This window comes from Coenobita brevimanus, chromosome 33 (assembly GCF_032717465.1).
Source record: "Coenobita brevimanus isolate Jiangsu-jjx chromosome 33, ASM3271746v2, whole genome shotgun sequence".
Taxonomy (NCBI): domain Eukaryota; kingdom Metazoa; phylum Arthropoda; class Malacostraca; order Decapoda; family Coenobitidae; genus Coenobita; species Coenobita brevimanus.
Window position 1 is genome coordinate 45,507,314 of NC_136986.1, and position 18,651 is coordinate 45,525,964.

General features: G+C 41.5%; 1 protein-coding gene across 3 annotated transcripts in view; it reads right to left on the reverse strand.

Annotated features, from left to right (window-relative positions):
- Positions 1-18,651, reverse strand: part of RyR (Ryanodine receptor) — a 186,570-nt gene that overhangs the window by 11,147 nt on the left and 156,772 nt on the right. For all 3 annotated transcript variants that reach the window (XM_080269467.1, XM_080269466.1, XM_080269465.1), the window contains 13 exons: positions 18,439-18,504; positions 15,626-15,705; positions 14,682-14,862; positions 13,640-13,974; positions 13,024-13,279; positions 12,493-12,614; positions 11,732-11,851; positions 7,822-7,924; positions 4,783-4,902; positions 3,201-3,395; positions 1,632-1,751; positions 1,248-1,378; positions 420-575 (listed from right to left, as the gene is read on the reverse strand). In XM_080269467.1, the coding sequence (XP_080125593.1) occupies positions 420-575; positions 1,248-1,378; positions 1,632-1,751; positions 3,201-3,395; positions 4,783-4,902; positions 7,822-7,924; positions 11,732-11,851; positions 12,493-12,614; positions 13,024-13,279; positions 13,640-13,974; positions 14,682-14,862; positions 15,626-15,705; positions 18,439-18,504 (1,985 nt within the window). The remainder of the gene's footprint in view (positions 1-419; positions 576-1,247; positions 1,379-1,631; positions 1,752-3,200; positions 3,396-4,782; positions 4,903-7,821; positions 7,925-11,731; positions 11,852-12,492; positions 12,615-13,023; positions 13,280-13,639; positions 13,975-14,681; positions 14,863-15,625; positions 15,706-18,438; positions 18,505-18,651) is intronic.

The window sequence follows — 18,651 nt, forward strand, 5'->3', positions numbered from 1 at the left end:
CTGACATTTAAGATGAGGGTGACCAGCCTGACTCGTTACCAAGTGGCATTATGTGAGCAATAAACCCCAACCGCCCCTTGGTTTCATAATACTTTTATATTTCTACTTGGCAGTATTTTCCTATGTTTAACTGTGCTGACAGTCTAAAAAATAATTATAAAATTTACTCACTTATGACATCTGAAGTTTTTACAGCAACAAAGAAAATACCAGTTTTAATAAAACCAAGACATTTCACCATATTAATGCCCCCCCCCCCCCAAAAAAAAAGCTTCCCCTTGCTCACTGTTGTTTCTAAGATGAGCAGGATGGATATGAAGCCATAGAACTATCTTATGCTACTGCTGAGCTACATGAAATGGACCTACAAGAGAATGAAAACCTCCGCCACACTAAGATGAACGAACTATAATACTCACTATCCGATGATTCCTGTCGATGCTTCCTCCTGTTTAAAGCTCATCGTCGTTTCCATTCCCAGCAGGTTGGATATGGCATCAAAGTCGTAGGTCTCACTGTACTTCTGACGCACCTTCTTCTTCACAAATTTGTCCCAGTAGTTGTTGGGGAAGCTCCTGTTGGATGATGCAAGGGTAAGATAATGGGCACTGTAGGCTCTGTACCACATCTTTCGCATATGTTTTTAATGGAGCCAAGATTCCAAGTGCTTGAAAGATGAGTGAATGCAAGTGTGGCTCATTCAACTAGGCAAACTTGGTAAGTATATCATTCTGTCTTTTCTTCCCCCCCCCCCTCTCTCTCTGGACCTTACCTCACCCCATCCTGGGAGAGGAATGGAGGTCTGGATGATGATGAATCTTTAGCAAAGCCAATGTTTCCATCAGTAACACACAAGAGGATACTGGAGTGAGACAAAGTTGTGATAATGCTGAACTGACCTGTTATGATTTACCCTGACCTACCCTGACTGTTTCTGTACACATTTCGTCCTTTCACTCTCAATCTATATCCAACATTCAGCATCTCCATTCTCACAATCCTTCATTCACTCAAGTTACCCTCCCCCCACCTTCTCAAAGTCCCCTTCTTTGATTCTATGCCAGACCTATTTTTCTGCTGACTTATTTTTCTTCCCTCTTAAGATTTCTCTCTCTCTCTCTGTTTCCTCATTTTCCCTTATTTCAGGTTGTCACTTCACTCATTTTTTTCTTCCTTTGCACACTCTCTCTCTCTCTGTCTGTAGGCAATTTGTGATGTGTCCCCACCCTACCCTCTCTGTCACTTACTTTGCTGATATGACCAGTTTATCCCAGTGTGCCTTGATATCATCATCCTCAGGCTGCTCTGCCACATAGACACCATCAAATTCCAGTCTGCGTGCCACATCCTTTTCTCTCTTGAAGATGACTAGTGGCATCTGTGGGGGACAGGAAAAAGCCACCTTAACACTTCAGCCCAACGATGTATTTTTCATTTCAACCCCATCAGCCTCAGGATATTTTTACTTCAGTCTTGTCACTGTTGGAGTATTTTATTTATTTAAGGAGAACTAACCTGAAGAAGGTGCAAGTAAGGCCAAACTAAACACTACTGACTGTGGGTGCAAAATTCACATCTAAACGGTCCATGGTTCTGTGAAATCAAGACAACATGAAGAAGCAACACCATACCTTAAGGTGGTAGTATGCCAGCAACATGCAGAGTGCAACCAGGCTGTGAGTCATTGCAAAGAGGCGAATTATGTGCTCCAGGTAGAAGTACCGATCGTCCATGTGGATCCACTCATTCTCCTGAGTGTGGAAGATGGATTTAATGGTTAAGTTGACAGGGTATATCAGAGTACTTAAAAATAATATATAAATAAATACAGTAAACCCTCTATAATTTGGATTAATTGAGGGGAACCCTATGTTGAATTATCCAAAAATCCGAATTATTGGAGCTCATGCTTGCCCCTATCCCCAAATCACACCCATGCTCACTAAAACATGGCTTTTTCACAAAATCATTGAACAGTACCATATATTATTACTTTATACTCAAAGAGTGCACAATACAATAAATAAAATAGTGTCAAACCTTGATAATAAAGTCTTGCAACACAGTAGTAGAGTACAGTACACTTTACTGAAGGTACTGTACAGTTCTTAAAAATTACATTTATTACTACACTTACCACAACAAAAAACTGTTCACGTCCACTTATCGCTGTAACCCTTTTCAGACTTGTCTCGCTTAATTCGAATTTCTGTCCGAATTAAAATTATTTGTCTGGTGGTCAAAAAAGATCCGAATGAACCGATTTCCGAATCACTCGGGTTCGAATTAGAGAGGGTTTACTGTCAATAAATAAAATCAGTATATTATCCCTTCTGAAGTGTTGAGGCCACAATATGACTACCAGAATCTGTATATTTAAGGGTACATGACCACCCTACTTCTACTGATGGATTTTTTTTTTTTTTTTTTGTCCGACTCTGGGCATAGGCTTCACAGCCTGCTCCGAATGCCCAGTAGTTCTCCTACATACCAAACACCTCTGCATGTCACCACTTCGTCACTAACACCCACCGTCCATACCGAATACACGTTAGAGCTGTTGCATACAGGACTGGTGTATTGGTATCACTGGGGGTATTTTTACGACATGTCGGCAGGTCTTCTGGTAGATCAGTAAAGTCTGATTTTCGTGCAATTCAAATCCTTAAACTGTTCCCTGCCCCATCAGGGATTTGAACCTTGGTCTGGTAGGACTGCAGGCCACCTCTCTACCGACTGAGCCACCACCTCCCCCACGTGACTGATGAACCTGTGACTGGGGTGCTCTATTCACTTATGCCATGGGGCAATCACCCATGGTGCTAATTCGCCCACGATCTTGGGCTACAAGGCCAATGCAATACCTTATTCAATAGTTACCTCTCACAGGAGTTACCCTAGGTACTCATTTTACCTACCAACCCACAAAGGGTTGGTGGACACCTGAGAACGTTAGCCAAGTTTCAACCCTTGGCTGGAAAGAGATGCCTTCATGTGATGGCACTGATGTAATCAGGTAGCTCTGGTGTCCAGTTATAAAAATATCCCTCAGCTCCATGTTCCCCAGAAAAAGGATGGTGGACTGAGGAAGAAGGACAACTATGGCCTTAACTCCACCTGGTCCACATCCACATGCTGGTAGGGTTACAACAGGAACAAAAATAGAAACAAATAAATACCCCTTCATATCCTCAACTCACATCATCATCTTCATCTTCATCATCGTCATCACCAGAGAGGGTAAAGTTGCCAGAGCCCACTTCATCGTCACCATCATCATCGCCGAGCACTGGACTGTCACCAGACCCTAGGAGATCGCCAGAACCAAACATGGAGAACGGATTGTTGACATCTTCCTCTTCTTCTTCTTCCTCATCTCCTCCAATTGCTGAGGCCTGGGGTACACAGAGAGAAGAATATAGATAGATGCTGAGACAGATGAATATATATATATATATATATATATATATATATATATATATACATTCATCTTTGGGAGTGTTCACACGGCCACGTACTGCATTGGCGGACACAAGGGGTGCTGTGGTTGAACCAGTGTCGCTTACTATAAAGTATGCTTGCACCCAGTCGGCTTGTGCGGGCTGATTACACTTGGTTCACAGACTACACACACATCCAAAGCCACTCCAACACTACAATACACTTACAAGCACTTCTCACCCTACATACAATCTCTACCAGACAGCCTAAGCCACTTGGTATAGATACATTGGCTGTATCGTCCCAACTTCAGTCAGGATAGGCCGGTCCTGCAGTGGATACTCAAAGGGCTAATGAAGATGATATATATATATATATATTTGTAACTGGCAAAGTGGGAAACCTGTCATTGCATAGAATGCCAAGGTATTCTACAGAATGCCTAAAACTTCAAGACAAGGTATAAAATAAAATCATCTGTACACATTTCCTAGGTATTCTGTAGATTACTGAGTTTGTTTTAGGCAACGTGTGAAATAACCAAACTGCAGCAAACAGGCTAATCGTGAAATCAGTCATTTCACTTACATTGTCAATTTAGGCTGCGAGTAGGTTAGGCTGGGACAATCAAGTTAAATTTAGGTTAGATTAGGTAAGGTTAACTTAAATAAATGTATATAAGGTCAAAATAAAATACGCTGATTTCATACTTTGCCAAAAAATGCTAGAGATTCTATAGAATACCTATTCATTCTATACAATATCTTAGTATTAAACAATGCCAGTAACATACAGTATACACAGATAAACCAAGACTAATAGAGACATTAGATTGATAAACTGATGCAGGTAGGTACCTCTAGGCAGGTAGGGAGAAACAGACAGATAAACAGACACACATACTTCATCAGACGACACCAAAACAGGCCACAGACATCAACAGACTACTGGGCAGTACAACGTAAGACAAAGTAACAAGAAAAAAATATGATATAAGCCAATACAACAAAATGTAAGTGGCAAAAACAAAATAGGCAAGTTTGCCACCATATCCTACCTTGGAAGCCTTTGAATGTTGGCATGAAATAAAACAATGGATTACTTAACAACCAGGTATTGTTATCCTTACTGTAACAGCACTAACTACTGAACAAGGTAATTCCGTGGATCAATGTATCAACTGTAAATTCCTCATCCTTATCGTCCATATGCACCTATTTCCCCACTCTAAGAATGCTGTGAGGTAGGATCCACAAAAGAGAGAGACAGAGAGGGGGGGGGGGAACTAATCAAAGTCTGCAATTCTGAAGATGATGATGAAAATGGCAGCAGATGCCTCACCTTGTAGAAGAGAAGGATAAAGTTGATACAGAAGGCCAGGACCAGAGCAGCATACTTCAAGTTGTAGAAGTTTCTTGCCAGGAAGCTGACGGCTCGCTTGTTGTAGCTGCTGATATCAACCTGATGAAGAAAGACACTATACTGAACTCTATATTCAGTGTTATTAAGTTAATATATAAGAGAATGAATAGGAAGGCTGCCAGAGATCAAGAAGCCAAGGCTGAAGCATAACAGCATGTTGCAGTCTTTATAAACAATATGTGCATGTGAACAATGCAAGCATCTCAGTATAAGATGACATCGCATGTTGTGCTTTTCATGTGCTGGCATGAAATTACAACAGTGACTGTGGTGTTGCAAAGATCCTAACTGTGGAATGCTATACTGTACTCTGATTTTAACCACTTATACACTGATGTGTTCTTTACAATCAAGCTACCTCTGGATACTTTTATTTAACTTGGCTGTGAAGGGGCTAATAAAAGCTATATCTAACCCTTCCAGAGCAAAATCTCTCTGAAACTGAGTACAAACATTTGGAGACAGGAAGACTGAAGCTGTTTATAGTGGTGTTGTGTACTGAGTGACTTACAAGAGAGAATGGAGTGCAGAACAGTGCCTTACCATGGAGTACAAGGTTCTCCTGATAAACCCAAGGCCTTGGTGCTTTTGAGGGGCAGTTGGTGGGGGTGTTGGTGTAGACGGCCGGGAAGCCCCTGCCTCAGAGGGGGGAGGCTGTGTAGGGGTGGGGGGTGTCGGAGTAAGTTGGGAGGGGTCTATATGCATGGGATGAAGCAGAGATGTGTCTATGTCTGTGGAGATGGACTTCAATCCCTCATATGGATCTCTTTCCCTTGAGATAGTTAGCATCACTTCCTCATCTTCTGCTTCTATCGTCTCTATGTGTGGTGGATGGAAAAATGAGGAGGCCAAAGGTACAGACAAACCCTGGTCTGGCAGAGAACTTGGAGGGGCAGGGATAAAAGTCGATGTCAAAACGCCACAGCACGGAGGAGAAACCGAGTGAGTTTGCAGGGTCTGGCTGGGCGAAAGAGCTGGAGAGGAGTGTGAGTGGTTGAAGTGATGCAGAGATGATCGTGGCTGTAAGTGGGTGAATGAGGGAAGGTGTGAGGGTGATGTGCCGAGGAGTGGAAAAGTCAATGATGATAAAGATAGGTGGGGTGGGGGAGGCTGGGTGGATGAAGTGTGTGGGGATGACATTAAAGGTGTGGGAAGAGATGACGTTTGAGAAATGTGGGGTGGTGATGCTGTGGAAGTGTGGGATGGTGATACCAAAGAAGTGTGAGATGGTGACTGAGTGGCTGAAGTGTGAGGTGGGGATGTTGTGTATGTGTGAAGTGGTGATGCTGACTGTGTATGAGGTGGTGGCTGGGTGGATGAGGCATGAGGCGATGATAATGTATGAGGTGGTGCTGGTATTGTAATGTGTGGTAATGTAGTAGGAGGCTGTGCAGATGAAATGTGAGGCAAAACTGCTGGGACAGACTTGGCTAATGATATGGAAGGCGCCACTAAAGTTGGCAAGGTCTCGGTCTGGCATAAATGGACTGATGTGGATTCTGAACTGTTCAGATCAGAAGTGACACAAGCAGGGGATGTTGCATGTCGTATTCTGGGCTCACGAAACTGCTGTCGTACCGGCGTGTGCTGTAAACTAGCAGGGTCACTGGGCTTATGAATCTGGGTAGAGTCTTGTACTGATCGTGAGGATATGGAAGTTAAATCATCACTTTTATGAATCACAGAAGTGTCTTGGATGGTTTGTGAGGATATGGATGATTGCGATGACAAATTTGATGACAAAGGACTGGTTACAACTAAAGAATCTTTGGTTGGGGAGCGTGAGGGTGCAGGGCATCTGAGAGGGGAGTGGTGACTGACTGAGTGTTTCATTCGACGGGCCAGCTCCTGGCTCAGGGTTGGCAGGGTAATGCTCTTTCTCACCACCCTCCGAGTATCATCCAGAGAAGTGCTAGAGCTGAAAATTCCCGTCGATGAGGAGTTTGAGGATGGGGTCGCTGCAGCTGAGGATGAGGATATCACACTGTCCTCGGAAATCAATGAATGCCTTGTCCTAAAAACACTCTGCGCCTCGGACATCAGCGAGTGCCTTACTCCCGGTGCACTCCACTCCTCGGAAAATGGCGAATGCCTTGTTCCTGATGCGCTCTGCTCTTCAGTAACTTGTGGAAGGATAGACTGGGGGAGGGGCAGCAGTGGCGAAGTTCGGAGGTGTGAGATAATATCCGAGGGTGGAACAGGATGATGTGGTGGGTGTGAAACTGCGAGTGTGGTTGGTGGAGACACTGATGATGATGATGATGCGTAGGTGGATGGGAGTCTGAGGTGTGGTTCAGAGTGTGATGTGGTGGGGGCAGGTAGGGGGTACTGTGTCAGCAGTTCAGGTCTTTGTTGGGTTGAATCCTGGTTAGCAGCATGTAAGATAAAGTTATCTCATGTTAGTACGAAGCCCTTAAACTATAACTACAGAACTATAACACCATAATGGATTTCTTGGTATGAAAAACATAACACTAAATGTAAGTTACTAATAATCTTTTGTAGTGAGGATGTAATTTGTATGAAACTACACTGACATTACACACACACAAAAAAACGGGGGGGAGGTATATTGCCCCCTAGAAATCCCAGTGGGCTACTGTAGTCCAGCTCATTTAAGTCATACGAGACTAACCTATGCCCACAGCAGCATTTTACTATACAAACTTTTTAAAGATACCTGGTGTGGTGTCTTACTGCTCCAACTGGATATGGCTCATGAGGGCCTTACTGTGAAAGATGGTTGGGGTTTATTCTCATGTAATGCCAGTAAGAGACAAGGAACTGGTCACTTGCCTTTAATGTCTGCACTGAGTAGCCTATCCCTGACCCCCTTTACTCTTGATACGGCAAGACTGGACTGAATGATGGATGATGCATGGATGGAGGCAAGCAGTGAAGGATGAGCAATGACCTGGGCAGTAACAACTGAGCTGTGGCTAGGAGAATTGTACCAACCTGTGCTACTGGAGGAGGTTCAGCATGTGCAGCAGATGGCTGCACTTCTGCTTCTTGCATGGCTGCCTGCTGTGCTGTTTCTACTGCCTTCTTCTCTGCAGCTCTGTGGATGCAGTGATGGTACACTGTTAACATGTCACGTCACTACACCACCATACCACCCACACAACACCAAGTACACAACACTACAGCAGTAAGTTATACCATACATACTACACCAAATCATCACCACCTTCATTACCTTTTCCCTCACACACCATCACCACTATCATACCAGCCATAGCATTAAACAGGACACGCTACACCATCTATGCCAGTCACATAATACCACTTGCACCAGCTACACTATACTATACCAGCCCCACTACACCAGTTATACCAGCCACACTACCAGTTATACCAGCCACACTACACCAGTTATACCAGCCACACTACCAGTTATACCAGCCACACTACACCAGGTATACGAGCCACACTACACCAGTTATACCAGTCACACTACACCAGTTATACCAGTCACACTACACCAGGTATACCAGCCACACTACACCAGTTATACCTGTCACACTACACCAGGTATACTATAAGCTGCGGAAACCCATCACAAAGTACGAAGACCAGCAGTCACCATCGTCATCATCCATACGTCTTCCCTACCTACAACAGGGTGAGGTAATATCATATCATGTAAATATAAAGGCTTCAACATGCTTGCATGCATCAGCCTTGGGCGCCTAATGGCAGTTCTCCACGCTGTTCAGTCTCTGGCAGCCTCCCTATTCAGTCCCTGATCCCCAAGGTCACACTCTATTACCTCGTCCCAGGTCTTTCTCGGTCTGCCTCTCCCAGCCCTACCCCTGACATTCACACTATTATTTTCCACTGCCAAGAGTCATCCCCCATCCTCTCCACATGCCCAAACCATCTCAATCTACCCCTCCTCATCACAGTACCAATACACTCCAGTCCCATCCTTCCTCTCAACTCTTCAATCATAATCCATGCCCACCCAGGCCTTACATTCAAGGATGCACTATACATCCATCCAGTCATTGTAATTTCTGTATGTTTAAGCCTATGAATACTGTTTTTTCTTTCTTCACAGCCCAGGTCTCACTACCATACATAATTACACTCCTAACACACGCCACATACAAAGATCCCTTAGCACAGAGGAGAGCCCTTTCAACGGCAGGAGAGGCAAAAGCTCCCAGAACTTCAACCACTCCTTACCCTTGCCACAGCACATAACACATCCCCCACATAACACACCTCTTCCACACATTCACAAGACCAACAAGATCAATCAGTATTAAGAAAAAGTCACTGCAGTACAGTGAAAAGGTACTAGCGGGCTCCCTAACATATGGAAATGTAGTTCATACTTCCAACAAGTTAAAACTGTTGGTGAGAAATTTTGAAAAATTCTGGTCACTTCCAGATTTGAAATTACCAAAAGGGATCAGATTTTAGGAGAGGGAGGGTTGCACATCCCAGTACCATAAAGTTAAGAAAATAAGTATGGTAAAAAGAGAAATATTTGAGGTGAAAAAATAAGTGGAGTAATGGAAAGGACAGAAAGAAATATTAAGTAGAAACACAGGGAAATAGTAAGAGAAAGAAATTAATGTGGTAGAACAAAAACCAAGCACAGGACAAAAAATAAAAACAGTAAAATAACATAGGAATAATACTACAAAAGAAGGGTAGGAAAACAGAGTAAAAGATATTCAGTGGCTATTTTGAAGGAGAACTAAATATTCAGCTTAGACGAGGGCTCTGGAAGTTTAAGATGTAGTAAAATAAGAGTTTTAATTGCATCATTGTTCTTTTTATCAGTCACCTGCTTGCATAACATTATTCAACACTAGGGATTATAGCTGTAATCCTGTTTACCTTGACTTAGATTTTCATCCTTTTGCAGCTCAATGGTAGAATAAGACAATGTCATGGCTATACATCCATTCCATAATATAACAGTGCATCACAGCTGCTTGGTTAAACACACATCCCTTGACTCTCTTCCTATAACCTCAAAGGAGAATGATGGATTGCAGGAGAACAGTTTCAGTTTGCAGTCCACTGGGTTCATCTCCAGATGAGCCCAAGGCCACAACAACAAAGATATGAACCCTTGTCAATACGGCCATCATCCCACTGATAGGGAACCTTTATGCTATTTAGAGTACTTACTGTATCAGGAAGAGTTAAAGAGTGAAATAGCTAGACAAAATTGTACATAAGAGGTTAGGCAGCAGCAATATTAACTAGCAACACAGCAGCTGGCAGCACACAGAAAAGGGCACAGAACTGCAGCACACCAGGGATGCAGACACATATTAACCATGCAAATCCAGGGGATGTACTTTTTAGTGTATTAGTACAGTTGATTATATTCAACTGGAAATGACCTACTGTATTAAAAGAGCATTTAAGGCTACTGTATATCTAAACCCTCCAATTCAAAAAGTCTATCCTAAGAAGAATAAAAACGTCAGATAATGGCAAGAGCAATATGAAAAAGACATCTCCAGGCTGAACTGGTTAACAGCAGATTTAACACAAAACACAGTTTTCACAAACATACAAATATGAGAGAAGATAAACATGAAATGAAGGCAGGAAACACATTAAACAAACAAACAAGCAAGAAAACACGAAGTAAAATATGAGATATACTAAAGCAAAATTGTAAGTGTTGTTATACTTGAAAGTACAGTCTAACAACAAACACAGACAGGTAAAGCACAAAAACAAAAAACACATAAAGCACACAAAAGCAGGAAAAAAACACAAAGAGGCAGGAGCTGTACTAACGCATAATCGTAAGCGTTGAGAGGTTCATCCGGGCTGGCAGGACAAAGAAAAACAAGAACGTGAAAAAGCCAAGAAAAGAAAAAAAGCAGACTCAGCAGCCATTTTTCTAAAAAAAAAAAGCACCAAAAGGAAAGCTACTGAGGAATGTGTGAGCTGTTATAAAAATCGTTAAAGATTTTATTTTTGAAAATACATAAAAGCTTATAGGTAAAATAATATTAAAATCATAATTACCAAGCCACAAGAAGAAATTATACCCTGAGAAAACAAAAGAAATACACTTCAGATAAAACCAATGATAAAGTTCAGAAAAAAGTTGATGCCAGTAGTATACACGGGACAAATGACAACTGAAAAACAGACAAAAGCCTTCTAAGAGATTGTAAAGCTTTAACTGAGAGAGAGAGAGAGAGAGAGAGAGAGAGACAGAGTATGCAGATGTGTATACCAGGTGTGTGTGTGTGTGTGGAGGGGGGGGGGGAATGTGTACAAATGAGAATGAAAAGAATGTGCAAACAGTGAAAAACTTAAGTACAAAAGAACAGTACAGAAGTACTCTTTAAGTGTGTGAGATAAAAGAAAGTAAGGATAAGAGAAAATAAAGTGAAGGAGATAAAGAAGAAAATATAGACTGGAGAAAATGAAGAAAGTGAGAGAGCACCTTTCACTTGCTCACAGCAGCACTGTATTTGTGTTCATGTCTGTGAGAGAGAGACACAGAGAGAGAGATAATGAAGAGAGATATAAAGCAATGGAGTACAGCTAACTCATGTAACAACATCAGAATATGAAGAATGAGAGACTGACTAGGAGAGTGCATGTATGAGGTGGAGGGAGAGAGAAGAAGAGGGAGACCAAGGATGAGATGAAGGGATGGAGTGGAGAGACATTAGAGAATGGGGGAGTTTGACCTTGAGGGAAGGCAGCCAAATGGCAAAGAACAGGGCAACATGAGGGCAATTCATTTGTGGTCACCCATTATGTAATCAAAATGTCTAGGAATAAACAGATAGATAGAATGTATGTGTACTTGAAAGAAATGAGAGATATTAAGAAGGGAAATAAAGAGAGTGAGAAAGCCCCAGGTACTTACTTGACAGCAGCAATGGCTTCATCTGGGGTAATGTCCTCCTTCAGCTCCGATAATGCATCCAGAACAGGTTTCATCTTCTCCTCATCTAGGCCCTCTGCTGGTTTGGCTTCAAGGGACAGCCTGAAGTGAGGCAAGCTGGAATGAGTAACTGGAACACTGGAATGTGGCTGGAATGATAAAGGGATGGATACTGGATGGAATGATGGAAAGAAGCTGGAATAATAAAGGGTTAAGTAATCTGAGGATTGAATACTGAGGGTGGAATACAGCATGACTGTAATAACCCCTAGGCTGTGGTGGCCCTAAACATTTCCTATATCACTGGTGCAGGAAAACCAGTTACACTCCACACTGATGATTCAAAGCCCACTCGTTAAGCATGTGCATGCAGTAGGCATGAAAAATGACCAAAATGTTCACAAAATTTCATGCAGTTCTTCCAGAACGTATGATGCTGTCTACCGACTGGCATTTCTGGAATGCCATGCACAGCTGAGGGGTTAAGCGACAGTCTGAAATGAGATGCTGGAATACAGAAAGAATGGGATATTTGAATGCTGGAATAAGGGTGCCTATGCAGCTGGAAGAATGGGATATTTGAATGCTGGAATGAGGGAGACCATAGAGCTGGAAGACTGGAGGATGGAATACTAATATTAGAAAGGCTGGAATGATAAAAAGGCTGAAAAAGGAATGCTTGAGTTCCAGTCCCACTACATATCATCCCCTCAAACTTCTCCCAAGCCAAGAAAACTACTCACTGTTCTCCACCCGGTGCGATGTCTGGAGGTGGTGGTGTGCCTGTCCCCTCCTTGATCTCTGGTAAAGCAGGTATGGCCAGTGGAACAAGCGGACCTGCCTTGTCATCGGACTTCTGTTCAGGCTGCGGGAGGAAAATGGGAGTTTATGATACACAGCAGACAGTTATAATGCTGACTGAGAAATACCCACAGTATGTTTAAAAAATAAAAATAAAAAAAATATTAGCTGGAGTGTCTTATATTTACAGCACTACCTACCTGCATTCCCTTGGGGTATGTGAACACTGTATACGTACTCTTGACGGAAAGCATGACATCATTTGATTTAATCTGATTTCTTGACATAGACTCACTCAACATATATTGTACCTCAGCAGTAAGCCTACCTGTTCAGTGGTTAGACTGCCTAAGTGTCATAGTCTAAGATTTCACAACCAGGCTATTTATAGTAGATGCAGTCTTCTACAGGTACCACACCATGATGAGTCCAGGAAATCTGCATATGACACAGCCTATCATGATTAACCCTACCTGTTCAACAGGTGGTCCCTGCATAAGCGTCATGGTGGCAGCCCAGATGCGTCGGGACACATAGAAGATTCCAAACACACTGTGGTACATCAAAAGGAACAACAGTCTGCAGAAGCCAACGGCCAATTCAGCCACCGACATCTGTTTGATCTCCTTGATCTTGCGTTTCACATTGGACGGCGCCAAGATGGACAGACTCTCCAACACCTGGTCCTTTACACCTCTGAACTTAGACTTTACTAGGTCCATACCAGTCCTGAAGATGTATGGCTTAATTATAGCATCAGTGACTTTTCAAATTATATACTATTATTATTATTAATCATATTTACAGATGTTTTAATATTCTTTTCATCTTGAGGATGTCTCTCTCAAGTTGAAGACTATAATAACATTTGGCATCTGCTAAAACAAGGTATAACAGAAATTATAAGGTGGAAAGAGCTAAGATGCTGGTGAATTAACACCAGCCTATTGCTTGGGACACATTACAAACTTCTTATGATGCAAGGTAAGCTGCTAAACACTGAAAAACAGGCCACAATCATGAGCATCAGCTAACTTTACTTTATGGTCTAAAGTGGAAAGCCAGTACTGTACACGGTACAACACTCACTTTTCCTCCTCATCCTCACTGAGATACTTGAGAGCATCTTCACTGTTCTTCTTGGCCAAGGCATCCTCCTCCTCCTCCATCAGTGCCGCCGCATGCTGCATCTCAAAAATGGCATCCTCACAGAAATTCACAAATGCTTCTAGCTTCTCCTTATCTCCCTCAGTCACAATGGCATAGAAGAACCCTCGCTTGGATTCCTTGATCTGTGGCTTCTCCCACTGGTCGATGTTCTCCTCCTTAATTTCGAAGTAGACACGCTCGATGCGTTTGGAGCTTCCCATGATCTCAATGCGGCCCAGGAACGGTTCAAAGTAGTTTAGTACCGAGCCAGCCGTCTGTGTGGGGAGGGAGGTAATGGTACTGTCAGTCCAGTAACGCCCAACAGGCATCTGCATCCCCATTCAGCCAATTCCTCATCACATAATGACAGAAGAATATATTATATCCATACATCCTCCCTACATTTTTTTCAAAGGTAGCAGCATATTTTACAACCATGTCCTGTAAAAGCTCAGCATTCAAAATGGAGAGGTAGAAGTATTTTTAAACAGATGAGAGTACATAAACTATAACTTAGTATATTCTGGATACAAAGACTGTTTACAAAGTCGTATTAGGTATACAAAAACTTAATGCATGTAAACAGCTTCACATACTGCAATGCACCTTTTCCTGTATGAAACAACTCTGCAAGTTTATTCATTTCAAAGCTAACATTATTTGTAATACTGCATCTCAATATGTTAGCTTATATTACTGCATCTCAATCAACTGAATTTGTAATACAATACTGCATCTCAGCATGTTGTTTCCATGCAATATATTTTTGTAAACCCAGCAGGAATTTGTGAACATCCCCAAATTGCTGCATATAAAGCTCTTAACCCTAATTCTCACTTATAAACAGGGTGGGAAGAATCTAGAAATAAGAACAGGGATGCTAAATATGTAATTGTATTTGCCTAATTGTATTACACAGGATCTGAGCTACATACAAGCATGTGTGTGTGTGTATGTTTCTGTGCATGAACAAAGAACCCACCTCAAGGAATCTCGCCAGTCGTGGGTCATTGGGCATGTGTTCAGAAAGGTTGGTGAGAAGGACAGCCAAGTTAAAACCAATCTCCTTGGCCGGGTTGTGGAAACGCTCGGTGAACTCCAAGTAGTCAATCTTTCCATCGTGGTTGCAATCGCAGCACATCAGCAGGAAATTGATCTCCTCTCTGAGAAATGATGCACAATTGAAGAGGCAATGTGCAGACTCCAGCCATCTGTATCTCAATAAATCAATCCAGCCATCTGTCCTCCATCCATTCACCCTCTATCTGTCTAAGGCATTAAACATACTCCATCTATCCATCCTCCACCTTTCATTAATCATACTCCATCCATCCATCCTCCATCTTTCTAAGGCATTATACCGAATCCACTCATGCATCCATCAAGCTATGCATCAATCCAATCTATCTATCTAGCCACCTATGCATCCTCTATGTATCTTTTCATCATAGTTGCAATCACAGCATATCAGCAAGAAGTTCATTTTTCTGTGGAATGATGCAGAGTTGAAGAGGGATTATACTCCAAATGCTATCGGTCAAACACAACAAGCGTCTGCTTATCCATTTCCAGTACTTCATTTGAAGTTGGTAACTACAATGAGCTTCCTTTTAACTGAAGAAAATAGGTCATTCCCAAAACTTCAATACTGAGACACCATTGCATGATATCAGATGAAATTTACTTGAGGCAGGAATGAGTCTCAATGGTTACTGTTCCATGGTGATTCCTACAACCTGAATCTGTGTACTAAGCTGTGATTGGTGGAAATTCAATCAGCCTTAGTTAGGAGATAGGAATGAATCCCTTTTGTTACTAATCAAATCACCACCTCCAATCTCACCATGCTTAGACATCATCTAAGCTGACAGGGGGTTAGGGATCTCTGGGTTAAAGCAGGCATGCCACACAAAGGGATCAACTCACGTGGTATAGTTTTTCTGCTGTTCCATCTTCTCCTTGAATTCCTTTGGTGTAACTGTGCCATCCTTGTTCATGTCCAGCTCCTGTGGTGAGATGTGCATGTCAGCCAAAGGAAGAGGGGAGGGGAGAGAGATGAGATCCACAAACAGACTTAAGATCCAGTCCTTGTCATAATTATGATTTGCAAGAAGAACAGAGTCGTTTAATCCTGCCATTATTTATTACTGTTTGTGTGTGTGTGAGTGTGTGCATAAAGAGCAAGAAAAAGGAGACTTCAATCTGCCATTTTTGTGACTTGTACGGGAAGAATGAGAAAAAGAGGGGACTTAACTGACTTGCATGATAAATAAAGGAAGGAAAGAGTGGAATCTTAGGATCAATTCCCTAGTGTAACTAATGTTTGTCTTTGAAGGAGGAAAATGGAAAGGAAGATGTAGAATCTTTTTATGATCCCTCTTCCTCCTGCAAAAACATTTGCTCTCCCACTTTATGAACAGTAATGATGGGAGCACAGTACTTATGTCCCACGTTCTTCCAGCAAAACGTGAATCTTAGTACCAGTTTGTGAATCTTGGTGCAGGATTGTAGGAGGGAGTTACTTTGATATACAATTCAGGGCTGACATCTAGAGCTGGGTATGTCCATTTGGGCTGTTCTACTGAATTCACTGCTTGTTATTACTCCCTTAAATATGATTATACAGTATGCTTTGTCGTACTCTTTTACCTTAACCAGGCCCACATTTTTGTTCTTTTATAGATTATCTGAAATAGTTCAGTGGCAAAATAAGACAACTCTTTGGTTCTACATCCTTCCCATAGCACTTCTTTCTAAGTAGCAGCATATCAAATGCAAATCTCTTGTAACAACTCGGAATTCAAGATGGTAGGCCAAGTTTGTGTACAGTTTATTCCTGCTACCTCCAGATTATCTCCTTTGGAAGAAAAACATTTGCTGTGACAAGGTTTGACCTGATGTCTTTCTTAAGCTGAATAACACCATCTGAACATACTAGTAACAAAAATAAAACAGGTGATGTCACTGGATTAATGGAGTTATTTCTCATAGCTCAAAGGAAGGTAAAGACACTAGTATGGTTCAACATCCTTTCCACAGCATTTCTCTATGACCGGCATCATAAGTCTTCTGATTTCTTGTTACAGACCAGCAGTCAAGGCTGGGAAGGCCATTTTATACCTGTTTAAAGTAAAAGACTATAGAATAGCAGGCAAAACATTGAATTTCACTAAATCTGACTTATAATGATCATCTACCATAAGCTCTAGAACTCAGCCCTTCATACACTCAACACAAAAAGTTACTCGTCAAAAATGTTATTACCTGCATTCATATAAACTTAACATTAATCCTCGTGCAGTATTTTAAATCTGGTCTATTGAAACAGGTACATTAATTACATACAAGTTCATACATTAAAATCATAAAATTATTATTATTATTATTTTTTTTTTTTCACCATTTAAAATATAATGATTTGAGAAACTGTTGGCAATGTCTTTGCAGCTTCCCAAGAGTTAGCTTAATAGAAAGACATATGGTTTAAAAAAAGCATGAACTTAGTTGCATGTTAGTGGTAAGTTGTGAGGCACTCAATGGTACAGGTTCCCTCTCTCCCGCATAAAGAAAATCATAAATCTTTCACACACACAAAATCACATTAAATATATCTCTCAAAAAAATCATGCCAAATCCCAAGTTAAAAAAAAAAATCCAGAAAAAGAAATGGAAAACTCCACAAATTCAAAATAAAAAGATATTTCAATCTCTCTCTCTCAAGTTCCTCAGTGGTGTAGAAATGTTAGATCAAAACATGTAGTCATTCAGGTAGGATCCAAATGGAGGCTTAATAACCAGTCACATGGCCATGGATTTTAATAGCAAACTGGTTGTTATACTGTACAGCCATGCATATCAATAATAAACCACACATTTAGCCATGCATGATTACATGAGGGATTTAGGCACGTTATATCCTTGCTAATAAACCCTTGTGACACACTTTACTACTTTCAAATTAGACAAGTACTTTTGGATAATAACAGTATGTGTGAAAAAAAAAAAAAAAAAAAGAATGATCATCTGATTCTCATTAGCACTCCAAACTGAAAAAACCATATGACTATTAATTCATTGGTACAGTAGCATCATGTGGCAAGTATGATAATCAAGAACTTTATTTCTACTGTACATAATCAAGTCTGATCATTTAACAGAAGATAATCGGACTACATAATCACCTTCCTACTGCATTTTAGTTATAGGCAATATCTTTTCATAAATACTCATCATTAAAGGTTATTAGTAAGGATGCATGCAGGAGGCAGGGGTGATGGATCAGGAGTCAAATGTTTTTGCTGCCTTCAACCAGATGGCACTCTGTTCTACTCTAGTATACTACTATACTGATATCTGCCAACCTGTCCATACAACTACACACTGCCACCAACTGAGACTCATGGAGGGTCAATGTTACTTATAAATACAGTAAATATGAACATACTGTATGACACAACATGTATTACCTTTGCCAGTTAGTTAGATGTGAATATATAGGCAAGTTGGCCGGCACTAAGTATACTGCAGTTCCCAAAAGGCATAAAGAACACTGCAGTTCCCAAAAGCTTCAGGAACCCAACCATTTTGGATTTGTGGAACTGCACTACACTGCTATATGTAAGCTTGATGTAAGTGAGCCTTTACTTGGGAGAACAGAGTGAATTTTGGTATAAGGACTGGGCTGTGAGGAAGAGATCCAAGGTGATAGGGTCTGGTGGAATGGCAGGAAGGGTACAAACCTGGAAGGTGGTTGAGCTGGTCAAATCCCTCAGTTTAAGGAACATATCGAAGTACCTCAGAATCAGCTAGAAGTGCAAAAGGTAGGAGAAGCAGAACATGAGATACTGATATTAAAATGGGGATGGGAGAACACACTGAGTGTCAGGGGTGTGTAAGCTGCGACTGTGTGTATGTGTGAGCGTGACTTGGAACTGTGTGTATGTGTGAGTGTG